This window comes from Abramis brama (genome assembly GCF_963993115.1).
Source record: "Abramis brama genome assembly, chromosome: 18".
Lineage (NCBI taxonomy): Eukaryota > Metazoa > Chordata > Actinopteri > Cypriniformes > Leuciscidae > Abramis > Abramis brama.
Genome location: NC_139980.1, coordinates 12,268,943 through 12,283,669, shown reverse-complemented (window position 1 = coordinate 12,283,669; position 14,727 = coordinate 12,268,943). Strand labels below are relative to the sequence as shown.

General features: G+C 37.0%; 1 protein-coding gene across 2 annotated transcripts; it reads left to right on the top strand.

Moving 5' to 3' along the window:
- The first annotated feature begins 322 nt into the window (after positions 1-322).
- On the top strand, positions 323-14,707 carry chrna2b (cholinergic receptor, nicotinic, alpha 2b (neuronal)). Of its 2 annotated transcripts, none has more exons than XM_084090987.1 (6): positions 323-918; positions 7,750-7,901; positions 9,058-9,102; positions 9,293-9,402; positions 10,729-11,881; positions 12,624-14,707. In XM_084090987.1, exons 1-6 carry the CDS (start codon positions 846-848, stop codon positions 12,747-12,749), a joined length of 1,659 nt encoding a protein of 552 aa, XP_083947113.1. In that variant the 5' UTR covers positions 323-845; the 3' UTR covers positions 12,750-14,707. The 2 variants fall into 2 exon arrangements, with proteins under 2 accessions (XP_083947113.1, XP_083947114.1); XM_084090988.1 differs by having other exon boundaries at positions 328-909.
- Positions 14,708-14,727: the final 20 nt, after the last annotated feature.

Genomic DNA, 14,727 nt, shown 5'->3' with positions numbered 1-14,727 from the left:
CTGCCTGAGTTCGCGCTTTCCTTCAGCATTTATTCAGCTACCCTGACCTCTAGCGGTCATAAGATGCAATTCAATTGATTAACATTTTAATCACTTAAAATCCAATAGGTTTAATTGGCCCAGGATGTTTGTTATACGAGTTCGCGCACGTATCCATTAAATGTGTGTTCATTGTTTATATAAGAGAGAGGGAAAAAAATGACATTTAGATTAGTTGCTAATTGAATTTGAAATCGGGTCACGCTCGTGAACTTGTGATGAGGTCCCTCCCTCCCTTTCTGCCTGACATGAAAGTGGATGGGCGGGCTGAGAGAGAGAGAGATGCTCAGTCTGGAGTAAACCCTGGAAACAGCAGGAGCCAGGTCATGAGTGCATCTATGCATTTTTTGACACAGATGGAGTTACTCTGGGATATATCTGCTTCTAAAAATAATCATTTTTGGATGCATATGGAAATAAATAATAATTTTGCAGCACCGAATCTGTGTTCCTGATCTTCAGCTGAACAGGTGCGCAAAACTTAATCTTATCATCGTGCCTTTAGAAGAGCAGGAAACTTCGAGTTTGGAGAAATATGGATAAACACGGGATTTATGCAACTTAAATCGAAACATATTTATGAAAAACGCCAATTCTGCCAGCATTTAAAATAGGCTACACGTGATTTTTTTTTTTTTTTTTAAAGAAAAAAAAAAAAAAAAACTTGTGTGAGAGGAGAACATCTCACCCTAAATAGCCTACAACCACCAGCCCCAGATGTAGAATGAGTTTGACAACACAACAGAAAACACAGAGGCCATGAGAAAAACTGAATTATACGGAAACTGTAGCGTGGAATTGGCTGTATGATGGAGCGCTTTGAGAAGCAGCGGTTCTTTCTGCGGATTACTCTTCTCTTCACTATCCTATGTGAGTCAAGTAAGTTTCACTTCTGTTTTTGATTTGTTTGTTTTTTTTCCTCACATTTTTCCACAAATATAGCTATTGTTTAAGAAATGGAGAGACTCATGGAACTGGTCATTAACTGTCAGTCCAAACTGCTTTTGGCAGGTCAAACAGTTGGCATTTGCCCAAAACACTTAGCCTACCACCTGAATCTGGCAGCCTATAATCAGTAGCTCTTTGTTGCTGGTCTAAATTGGTCCGTCAACTTAAACCAGCTAATAGCCACACTGGACCAGAAACAAAAAAGTTCATCTTCAGATACATTTTCTATAAAGTTTATATGTGTTTGCTTTATGTGTGTTTTAGGCATTACTAACGTGCAGTGGTGACTTATCAGTTTGCTTTCTCTGCTGCTTTTTTTAAAAGCTGTTTTTTTTAAGGTGGTTATCTTAGCTAAGACTAGCAAATCATCGTGAGGGGTATACGAAGGGGTACAGTGTAGCTATTTGGCTTTCACATCCACATTCAGAGATGTGTAGGCTAGTATAGGAATTAAAATGGCACGCACGATTGCCAGTAAAATGAAACGTCCTCTCCACGGCCAAGTGTCCAATGTCGCTTAAATCAAGGCAGATTTATTGGGCTTGCTCATCACTCTGCGTTTACGCTCGCACTCTTCATTTATGTGTCCGCTCGCTGTCAGCAGCCGCTGGACTCCTGATGAATGAATATCACTGCGGGCATCTGACACCTCCCGTGCGCTCGAGCTGCAGCTGGATGCACTTTACCACCGCTATTTGCATCGGGTTGGTTTAAGAACATCTCCGCGCTTTGGAAAGTTTCTAAAGTTGAACGGAGATACACGAAGAAGCGGTTGCCAATCAATTTCAGGTCCGAGGCTTTGATCTACTACAGTCTGTAGACTGTACAGTCGAACCCGTCCACCTGCTGTGCTCCTCACACTCACACTGGAGAACAGATGCGCTGTTGGAGAGGCTGCAGAACTGACGCAGGCGTCACCATTCCAAACTGGAATTCTGATCGAGGCTATAGGATTCTGACGTTCATTACACAAAATAAAAAAATTAGGCCTATATAATTTCTAGGCTTCTGTTGCTTGAGCAAAAAAAAAAAAAAAAAAAATCTCATTTAAACGTTGTACACTGTGTGTGTGTGTGTGTGTGTAATTGTCTATTTAACATTTTTTATAACTTTATTATAAAATTGAGACAATTAGAAGACAATTAGTGGAAACATTGAAAACTCATAAAATCAAGACGATATGATAAAAATGATTGTAACAAGTGGAATGTGGACAAAAAGTTATGACAATAATAATAAAAAAATAAAATAAATGCAGTGTAAAAGAAGGATTCTCAATCTTGCATTATTTTGTTTATTGTTATGACAATGGTGAGAAATACAAAGTTACCAAGGGTCTATCTGTGCTTTATTTTAATGGTTATATGGTTAAAAAAATGGAATAATAAAAATAATATAACGACTAAAGAGAAATAGTTTGTTAAGAAAACATCTGCATATTCTTTACCAATTAAACCATATTGCCGGTTGGTTAATGAACACCTCTTTTATTTTAAGCTATAAATTAATCATTTGGGTTATATATTTAGATATAGGCTGTTTTCTTCTAAAAATATAAAATTCCTGCCTCAGAGTAATAATAGCTTTGAACCACATGGCCTGGCCATAATATGCTTTAAAAAAGCAATAAATGTGCCAGAGGTGAGAAAATATTTCCCTCCCCATCTGCAGGCCACTGACTGTATTCGTTGGCTGTGCTTGGGTTTCACATCATGTCCCACTGTGCTAATACCCTGTGGTGCAGACCCTAAATCTGACTTGTTAATGGCACGTTGTCATTCGCCCAGAGTGTGACTCATTGTGCCAGCGTGACCCATGGGAGCTCACTTCACCACACAGCAAATGAATGCGCTCAGAGAGCAACTCCAGCCACGCTACAGCACTCAAATATAGCAGGCCTGACACATACTATCTGCAAACACTGTCCTCAGGGTTCTGTGTTAATGCCTCCTCAGACCTCAGCTCAGGCGTGAGACCGGAGTTGGCCGGCTTAATGGTGTCTACGCTCTGTTACAGGGCATCTCCTCCTGGAAAATGAAGAGAATCAATCTCATTCAGTTAGCCACACTGGCCCACATATCATTAAAAACTGTTGGCTTTTTCACATATCAGGTGTTTGAAGCAATGTTCTTGAGATAGCTTTTTTTTTTCATAGTATACTACACTGTAAAAAATTTGGAGTAAGATTTACTTGAAAAAAGCTTGCTAATTTTTTTCACTCAGAAAATGCTAGTAAATTTACAAAGTTTGCCAAGTAAAAACCTAAACATATTCATCAGTAGCTTTAATTAGAAATCTTTAACCCTTAATCAGTGTTTGAAAAGGACAACACTTAAGGTGTTTGGGGTCATTTTGACCCCAAACTTTTAAAGAGCGATTGCATAAGGAAATATACATTTTTATATGGAAAACTATATATCATTTTTTTTATTTACTTCTCAACTATACATTTATGCTGTGTTTTTGTGGAAATTTTGAAGTTTTTTACCTATTTACTGCACAATTACATAACTAGGCCATAAATTGGCTTATGAAAAATGATTTTTTAAAGAAAAAATCACTTAAATAATGATATTAATTCAATATAAATGGTTTTTGGGCATTGCTCTATGTGTTAGGGATGGAATACTGCCATCTAAAGGTTAGTCGAAAAAACTTATTTCTTATGGGAAAGGAATTAAAGTGCAATGGCCAAATGTATCCAATAGAGGGCCATAGAGAACCATTCATTCACTCATTTTCACTTCTCCTCACAAATTTGATATATATATACATATATATATGTGAATATTTATTTAAACATTTTGAAATACATAAAAAATCTAATTATTATTATTATCAAATTAATTATTATAATTATATAATATTAATTATATAATTATTATCAAATTATTATATACATTTGCAGAACCATTACAAGTCACCACTATGACATGATTGTGTGTGTGTGTGTGTTGGTGTGTGTGTGTGTGTGTGTGTGTGTGTGTGTGTGTGTGTGTGTGTGTGTGTGTGTGTGTGTGTGTGTGGGAACAAGCTTGTTCCATGTTGCTTATGTGACATTTTTCAGATTTATTCCAGTTTAGTTGATTTTATTTGCCAATTTCTACACAAATGCTCTCTGTTGCAGTGACATACATGTGTGTGTTTGTGTGTGTGTGTGTGTATGAGATAGAAAGTTCGTTCCACTTTGGGTTTATGCTCTAGGACCAGACCTTGATTTAAATGTAATTTTTTTTAGATTTATGCCAGTTTTGTTTATTTTATTTGCCAATTTCTATAAAAATGCTCTCTGTTGCAGTGACATACATGTGTGTGTTTGTGTGTGTTTGTGTGTGTTTGTGTATGAGATAGAAAGTTCGTTCCACTTTGGGTTTATGCTCTAGGACCAGACCTTGATTTAAATGTATTTTTTTTTAGATTTATGCCAGTTTTGTTTATTTTATTTGCCAATTTCTATAAAAATGCTCTGTTGCAGTGACATACATGTGTGTGTTTGTGTGTGTTTGTGTGTGTTTGTGTATGAGATAGAAAGTTCGTTCCACTTTGGGTTTATGCTCTAGGACCAGACCTTGATTTAAATGTAATTTTTTTTTGATTTATGCCAGTTTTGTTTATTTTATTTGCCAATTTCTATAAAAATGCTCTCTGTTGCAGTGACATACATGTGTGTGTTTGTGTGTGTTTGTGTGTGTGTGTGTATGAGATAGAAAGTTTGTTCCACTTTGGGTTTATGCTCTAGGACCAGATCTTGATTTAAATGTAAATTTTTTTTAGATTTATGCCAGTTTTATTTATTTTATTTGCCAATTTCTATAAAAATGCTTTCTGTTGCAGTGACATACATGTGTGTGTTTGTGTGTGTTTGTGTGTGTTTGTGTGCGTTTGTGTGTATGTGTGTATGAGATAGAAAGTTCGTTCCACTTTGGGTTTATGCTCTAGGACCAGACCTTGATTTAAATGTAAATTTTTTTTAGATTTATGCCAGTTTTGTTTATTTTATTTGCCAAATTCTGTAAAAATGCTCTCTGTTGCAAAAACATACATTTGTTTGTTTGTTTATGTGTTTGTGTGTGTCTGTGTGTGTGTGTGTATGAGATAGAAAGTTCGTTCTACTTTTTATTTATGCTCTAGGACCAGACCTTGGTTTATATGTAGAAATTTTCAGATTTATAATGGATTTAATTTGATTTTTTTGACAAACAAAATTAAAAAAAGTCATTTTTTTCATTTTCCCATTCATTTTCAATGTGGGGTCATTTTGACCCCAAACACCTTAAAAGGTAAAATTTTTTTTACACACCTTTAGAACAACCAAATCAAGCCCAGTTTTTTTGTGCATGTTTAGATAGGTTATTTAGGAAAAGTTTCATGCCCCTGAGATGAAGGTAACATTTTTAAAAAATGAAAGAAAAGTCCAGTGGGGTCATAATGACCCCAAACACTGATTAAGGGTTAAGTTAAATTTACTTGAAATATGGAATTAAGTAAACTTTACTTAACCTAGTTAAGTGAAAGTAACAAAGATAATAAGTCATTTTAACTTGGCTAGTAAATGGTTGATTAATATCGATTTAGTTGAAAATTCCTTTGCATTACATTTGACTCAATCAATAATATTGAATTATACCAATCATTTATAGTATGTGCTTTACTTAGATTATCTAAGTAACTTATACTACAGCATGTCAGATGTTAAGTCTCATGTGAATGCAAAGACCTCAATACTTCGTAGACAATACACAATGACGGTAACATTTGATGGATCATTTTTGTGTTTGAATGTGTCATTTTGAGCAGAAAATTTACTTGAAATGTCACAAAATGGCAAGTTACTAATCCTGACAACAAAAGCAATGATAAAACAGTGTAAATACAGCTGGAAAACAGTGAAAAATTAACCTCATTAATTATTCAAGGTCCAGTGCATGATGGGAACCCCAGTATCAGAAAAGTTGAGTAATTTTTACTTAATTTTATTGAGTTAATATTTACGTTTCCATTTCTACTCGCTTGAATTAAGTACTGATATGGAATTTACTTAGTTTTTTTAATTCTTGCCTGGACTAACTTTTTCATGTAAATTACATTTGTTTTTTTTCAGTAGTATTTACTTCACCAAAAAATCATTTTTTACAGTGTATATAGGAAAACTTAAATAAAGAACAGTGAATAGTTATGGTTCTCAAGCAGCGTTCCAGTGTACCAGGCAGCACTGAAACTTTTCACTGTTTGAATCACTCCGCTTGTCCGTGTTAGCACATTCCAGACAGCCCGTCACTCGTTTTTGCATTTAAACACGAGAGACTCATTGCAGTGAAAAAAAAAAGAAAAAAGCTAGGTATATATTTACTATGTTACTTTTATCACTATGTAACTCTGGCCGTTGCAGAAATAATACTGCATGACAAAAATCAAGTCCTACATTTCTTCTTGTTCGAGAAGCCGTTTCACTTGGATAGGGGAACAATAGGGAAGAAAAGACTATTGCATCTTCCATTTCATGCTGACTTAAAATTAGTTAGGAGTTAATCCTCTAAGTCAGGAGTTAATCCTCTAAATAATTGTTATGTATGAATACGGAACACAACTCACTCCCGAAGGCACAGTGATTGACACTGTGGTAACCATGGTAAATTGACAACCGAATTTAGCAGCAGTGTGTAGGCCAGAAAAACAACGGAAAAGCAGCGCAGTAGAATGCAAAAATGCATTGTATTTCTGCAACATCTTTGTATGATAGGCTATAGTAAGAGTAACTTAGTAGGCCTGTGATAAGAGTGTGATATTTTGAATGGGTCATTGAATCATTTACTCAACCAATTCCTTAAAACACACTGATTCATTCAGGAACAAACACCTGCTGTGTTTTGTGTTGCTCAGAGACGTGCATGGGTTCTTTGTTTGGAAGTATTTTCATTGTTGGATCAACAACAGACAAAGTAACTGGCAATATTGTTGCCTAAAATGTAAGTTAACTTTTTATTGTTCAGGTAATATTACACTGGCAAATCATGGTGTTTCCAGCTGGGATTACCTGCGGCACTCAGCAGATACTGTATACCGTTGATTTTCGGAAACACAGCACTCTTGCTCGTGTGATAAGTTTAAGCGTGTGAAATAATTCGCCTGGAAACATTTTTGAGCAAATCCATTACTGCCAGTCGACGGATGAGAAGTTATGGTGCGTGTAATTATAAATGATTAGAGAAATGAATGAGAGTTAATCCCCTGCTTTAATACTATATGTTTTACTTATTTAACATGCAAATAGTGCGCACAGTGAACCCTAGATAAATTAATAGACTCTCTGTCCCGTTAGTTCATTAAGTATTTAGAGTCCAGCTTGCTGAATTCACACTTGCTTAATGATTTGTCATGCCATTCTCAAATCTATAAGAAAACTTTCAAAACGCTGAGCGTGTGAAACTGCTTTAAGCTTCTCTACCACTCGGGATGTTTTGTAGTTTACATGTGTGCATGACTGACATTATATGGCTTGTGTGTGTGTTAACCAGGAGTCACACAAACACAGATTATATGAGTTATTTGAAATTCTCACTGTATACCAAGTCTAAACATATCAAGTGTTTTGTTGTTGTCGTTGTTCACCAAAAAGTTGCGGTATTAGATCATCAAAAATGTTACTAGTCTTATAAGATATATTATTATATATTGGAATTTATTTTGAAACAGTTTATTTCACAAATCTAATATAATGTCTGTAAATGTTTTTAAAAGTTGAAATGTCTTTTCCACTGACAGTTTCTTGTTGTGAGAGGACTCACTCACATGCTGAAGATGATCTCTTCAAAAAGCTCTTTGATGGCTACAACAAGTGGTCAAGGCCTGTACCAAACACCTCTGATGTTGTCATCGTCAAGTTCGGTTTATCTATTGCCCAGCTGATTGATGTGGTAAGGTACTACAGGCTATATCTTGAAAAGAGGGAATAAAAAGTATGTGTGGGTCAGTGGCACCCAAATTATCATGATTTCAACATGTTAACACCTGGAAATTCCTACTAATTGTTCTAACTGCACTAACTAGCGTATATTATATAGGACTTACATACAGTTATAGTTAAACCTATATATGCTCATGTGTATAAAACTTGTGATCGGTAAGATTTTTAAAAATATTTATTAAGAGTTAAGAGTAAGACTCTTAAGTTGCATTTATTTGATCAAGAACATGGTCAAAACAATAATATTGTGAAATATTTTTTATTTTATTTTATTAGATATTTTAAAATGTCATTTATTCTTGTGATGGCAAAGCTGAATTTTCAGTGTCACATGATCCTTCAGAAATCATCCAAATATGATGATTTGCTGCTCAAGAAACATTTCTTATTATTATCAATGTTGAAAACAGTTTATATGTTATAAATGCTTAATATTTTTTTTGTGGAAACTGATACTTTGTTTAGGATTCTTTGACTATAAAGTTCAAAAGAACCGTATTTATTTGAAATAGAAATCGTATTATAAATGCTGACCCCAAACTTTTGAATGGCACTGTAGTAAACATATTACTATTTTTATGCTATTACTATTATACAACTACTACTTTGTCAGACTGCAATTGAGATAAATTGAAGAAAAAACTGAGAAGTCCCTGTCATTAGCTTACACAACTTCAGACTTCCATTCATTTCAAACCTTTAGAAAATAGATATACACTTAAAGTGCATCCTTGATCAATATTGGGGAACAATGGTCTGTTTTGGCCCAAGGCATTTAAAGCTTAGTGTACTTATAATAACAATAAATAATAAAATGCCGGTTGTTGTTTGTTTTGCTTACAGACGTCATGAAATATTCATTTAATAGAGGAAGTGTCAGTAACACCAACACCAATTTCCTACAGTAAATTGCCATATTAAGAGCCCTAAAACCTTAGAATCTGGATGAATTAGGGTACATGGTCCTTGAAGTATCCAAGTCCATCTGAAGATTAAATTTATAAGGTGTTTGTGACCTTTCTGAACCAAAAGCTTTCTGCTGGAGCAAACCCAGCATCCTGACTCATCTAATACCCACTGTCCTTCCTTCTTTTCCTCCTCCACAGGACGAGAAGAATCAGATGATGACAACAAATGTCTGGCTAAAGCAGGTATGTTTAACAGGAAAGTTAATATGAGTAACGAAGATTTTGTTTTATATATCTGGCACCATAAATAAGAGCAAAGTTGGTTAATTAATAAAATGATTATAATAATAACCTCAAATTGGCAAATAATGGTGGTAGACATTTTGTAATGAATTAGTTTTAATTTCTTAAATATGTGTGGCCTCTCTCTCAGGAGTGGAATGACTATAAACTACGCTGGAAGCCATCAGACTATGACAATGTGACTTCTATCAGGGTTCCGTCTGAACTCATCTGGGTCCCGGATATAGTCTTGTACAACAAGTGAGTAACAGTTTATCTAAGCTAAACAACACTTCGCATGAATTCACACAAGTTAAATGCCAGAGCGTAAAAGGCTGTTTGAAATGCAGAGTCGGAAGCGCATAAGCAGTGGCATGATCTATAAGGTGCACTGTATGTAATACGATGCCATTAGAGTTGCACTTAAACTAAAATGAACTCACACGTTTGTTTAGACTACCACCTACTGTTTGAAAGTGGTAATGCAGAGGCAGTTCATACACTGTTTACTGCTGGATCATTATTAAAATATGGGAACAAATCTGTCCTGTCTGAAAAAGATTTCATTGTCAGGAAACTCCATGTGACATGACATAGCTTATAAAATAATACGAAAATAGCTTGACTATATTGTTTTGCAAATGATTTGTTTATTTAAAGCATCATTAATCCTGTTATTTATCTTTTCTATATGTGATATAAATAAAATAGAAAAAAGAATCAAAGTCTATAAAAATCCTATAATCAAAGTGTGTATATTTAGTGTAAAACTTATTAAAAACATCAGCTATTATTACTATAATTGTAGCTGCAAGCATGCTGAAATACCTCTCGTCCCCTTCATCTGGTAGCAGCTAACGTTACACCACTTATGTAGCAGGGTTAATGCCCGACGAGGTGTCCATTATCAGGTATTAATGGACGACGGCGAGGCGTGAACCGTCCGACGCGCCGCTTATACCATGGTCACTTACGAAAGAAAGAAATATTTAATCAATTAATAATACTTTAATGTGTTTTAGAGTAAAAATCGTGAGAGTTTTTATTTATTAAGTCGAGCGCACTATTTAATATCTCCCGTATATAGGCGTTGCCAAGCAACGTGGCCACAGCGACCCGACCGCAGCAGTTGATCAGTGAGTTTGAGCCAGCGCAATCATTTAGAACTGTCATCAGGCAAATTGACGGGACGCCTTTCCTAGGTGTACATTATCACTTTTTAACGGACACCCTGCAGCCAATCAGAATCGAGTATTCACCCAGACCATGGTATAAGCATTTATATATTCTATCACATTAATTAATTAATTAAATAATATTGCTTGGGTTTATTTTATCAGTTAAAAGTCCTATAACCAAACAGTGTATATTTAGTGTAAAAAAAAAAAAAAACGGTTTGGGAAAATAATAATAAAAATAGTAATAAAACATCACATCCATTGTAACAGTCATTGTATCTGCAAGCATAGTTTTAATTGCTTTTATTGCCAAATTAATCCTGCTGAATTGTAGATGCATGAAACCATTTTAACGCTTTTCCTGCAGTAAAGCGGCAACTGCTGAAATAAACGTTGTTGTCCTTTTCAGTGCAGACGGGGAGTTTGCGGTGACCCACATGACCAAAGCCCACCTCTTCCACACAGGTAAAGTGCGCTGGGTTCCACCTGCCATCTACAAGAGCTCATGCAGCATCGATGTCACCTTCTTCCCCTTTGACCAGCAGAACTGCAAGATGAAATTCGGCTCGTGGACTTACGACAAAGCCAAGATCGACCTGGAGCCCACAGAGAACACGGTGGACTTGAAAGATTACTGGGAGAGCGGCGAGTGGGCCATCATCAATGCTGTTGGCACCTACAACACCAAGAAGTATGACTGCTGCCATGAGATCTACCCAGACATCACCTACTTCTTCATCATTCGCCGTCTCCCGCTCTTCTACACCATCAACCTCATCATTCCCTGCCTGCTCATCTCCTGCCTAACCGTGCTGGTTTTCTACCTCCCGTCAGACTGCGGTGAGAAGATCACGCTGTGTATCTCAGTCCTCCTCTCGCTCACCGTCTTCCTGCTGCTCATCACAGAAATCATCCCGTCCACCTCGCTCGTGATCCCGCTCATCGGCGAATATCTGCTCTTCACTATGATCTTCGTCACCCTGTCCATCGTTATCACCGTCTTCGTACTTAACGTTCATCACCGCTCGCCCAGCACTCATAAGATGCCCCATTGGGTTCACTCGGTCTTCTTGGATTTGATCCCACGGTGGCTGTTTATGCGCAGACCTGCACCGGACAGCCGTCGTAGGCAGAAACTCCTCCTCCTGCAGCGGCAGGGCCAAGGAATGATGTCCCGGGTGCTTGGACCGGCAAACACAACCCTCAGTACGTCTACTAGCTGGTTTAGAGGGGAGGACTCTGGGGAGGAGTCCCGCAGGCGCTTATGTTATAAGGACTTAGAACTGGGGACGCTGTCCTCCGCGATCTCACTTTCACTCCAAACTGCTTCGCCCTGCCCTCTTGGCTCAATTCCACCTCCTCTACAGAATTTCGGTCCCTCCCCTAGACTGGAGATGGGCATGGCTTCCAGGCAGCCCAGTGGAAGAGCTACTGTCACGAAGCGGCCTGACAACCTGGTAGCAGACAAGCCAGGGTTTCCTCTGTCCCCCAGTGTCCTGCAAGCTCTGGAGGGGGTCCACTACATAGCAGACCACCTGAGAGCAGAAGACGCTGACTTTAGTGTAAGTTTCTTTCAGATTTCCGAGGGCTGTATGCTACCGTTCAAAAGTGTTGGGGTGGGTAAGATTTTATTATGGTTTTGAAAGAATTCTCTTACCAGGGCTGCATTCATTTGATCAAAAATACAGTTATATTGTGAAGTATTACCATTTCAAATAACTGTATAAAAAAAATTAAAATTGTATTTATTCTTGTGTTGTCAAAGCTGAATTTTCAGCATCATTAGGCTACTCCAGTTTTCAGTGTCACATGATCCTTCAGAGATCATTCTAATATGATGATTTGCTGCGCAATAAACATTTAATATTATTATCAATGTTGAAAAGTTTTTTTTTTTTTTTTACATATTTACATCAGGATAATATATTTTATATGATATATCAAGTATAATATAAAGTTAAAAATAACAGCATTTATTTGACAAATCTTTTGTAACATTATAAATCATGATGCATTTCACATATAAATCATCCTGCTCCTAAACTTTTGAACGGTAGTATATCAAATTGTAATTTAAATATTTTTCTCTTTTTTTTGTTTTAATATTTATTTATAAAATAAATGAACTTTTCCCATAGCTTTCAAGCTACAGTAGATCTATCAATCTTGACACAGACCTATTAACTATTTCAAACGTCCGAGAAAGGATTTGTCAAGTCAACATCAAAGTTTGACTCCAGCTTTTATTTTCTAGTTGCGCTACTGCTATAAGAATCCACTCATTTGTCTTATCTCTTCACACAGGTAAAAGAGGACTGGAAGTATGTTGCTATGGTAATAGACAGAATCTTCTTATGGATGTTCATCATAGTGTGTTTGCTGGGCACAATCGGGCTGTTTCTCCCGCCCTGGCTCGCAGGCATGATCTAGAAAACACTTCTAATAAGGACTTCTAACTTATGGGCTTCCACTGGAAGAACCAGCATGGGGACACAACGCCAATCCTAGCAGGGATATTTCCCCTGCATGGGGTAAGAAAATGCATGTTTGACATCAGGAATGTGGCACCAAACGCCTGTTTTTTTTCTTTTTTAGGACAGAAATTGAGAGGACATAAGCTTGTATATGAGAAAGCTTGTATTTGAATGTACTGTATAACCTTGAATATTATTGTCCAAATTAAAAGTGCCAACTGGACAAGATACACGGTGACTTACTTTAATCAGTTACACAAATAAAATCACTGCGGTTGGTATTTCTCATATCTTGTTACTGTTCATATCAAGGAGTGCACACTAAAAAGATATAGAAACAAAGTGGTTTGTTGATATGTGGCATCAGTCTATGGTATCAGTCCATAACTTTTGGCGCTCTAGCGGTTAATAAACAGAACCGCATGAGTCTTGCGGAAGAACATTGTAGCAGGAGCTACTTCTCTCTGTCTATGACGAGTCACACACATACTGGGCTCCTCCGGAGCAGTGCCGACCCGACCGATCTAAAATAATCCGAATATAAACACTTATTACAGGTGTACCGTAGTGATGAGTACCCAAATCACTCCGCCCAAGTAGCAGTGCTTCGCCTTCTGAGAATATAGTTCCCAGTATCAGGCATGAAAACAGGTCAGGGGTAAAAAAGGTGAGAAGGATGCGGCATATATATATGCAAAATGCACATTTATGGACCTCTGCCACTCTAGGGGGGTTCGGGGGCATGGTCCCCCGTAAGAAAATTTTGTGCTTTTTAATGTTAAATTCATCAATCTGGTGCAAATTAAACAAAGAAAATTTCAAAACTCTTTTAGTTACAGTGTCTGTCTACATTACTACTACAATAATAGTTATAATATTAATCCCATGATAGTAATAGCCATATATTGTAAAACAAATGCACTGAAAAATAAAGGAAACTTTCATAATTAGTTTTGTACTAATTTCTATACTTGAAAGAGTATATTTCTATACTTCACATTAAAGATTTGATTGGGCTAGCCCAGTGTCAATCAAGAAAAGAACCAATGGGCCGCTGATCTACGTGTTTCATCGGGTGTCAGAGAAAAAAAAACTATTTACTACTACTATTTATCACGTATTAAAAATGCCCCAAACCAGTCGTCTGTATGATAATCTGAAACAAGGACTGGTGGGCCGTTGTCCTGCTTCACTTCACAGATGCTGAGTGAAAGGAGAATTATAGAATGAAAGGATACTCATTTATATGACACTTTATTCATCAGGAGAACAGCTCGTTCAGCGCGTCATACGTCGTCCTTTCAGTTTCGGTTTTCAATCGATCGAGTTTTTTCACGTTCTCTCGATAAACCACCCCTTTCAATCCGATCGAAATTATTTGTAATAGAGCTGACACTTTGAGATTTTAACGGGTTATGTTAAAGCCCTACTTGTTATTAATGTTTTTATGAAATATCTCTAGTGAATGCATCATATCACCGTATTATTTATCGCCATGCGAGCCACAAATTAAAGCTTGGCGAGCCACATGAGGCTCGCGAGCCGCGCAATGAATAACACTGCACTGTTCCTGCTCGCTCAGCGCTCACGGCGCCCGCGCCCGCTCGCGATATTATCTCGCCCACTTCTATGTCAAAATTAAAAATAATGACATTGGCAACATCGCTGTCTGTATCTGACAGGACAGTTAACATTGTAAGCTAACTTACCTCAGGCTTTCTTTCCGACGTGCGGTACTTTGTTCGGCAGTGTGTCCAGTTGTCAGACTCGCGGTGTAAAAGACTTTGAAAACATTTCTGCCCTAACGTTACTCTGACTCGTATTGGCTGTCATGTTTCGGCATTAGGAATGATGATTGTTTTTTAAAGCTGCGAAGTTTATGGTAACTTTATAGGGGATAAATGCTGGCCTCGACCTCGACACAGTATGTATAC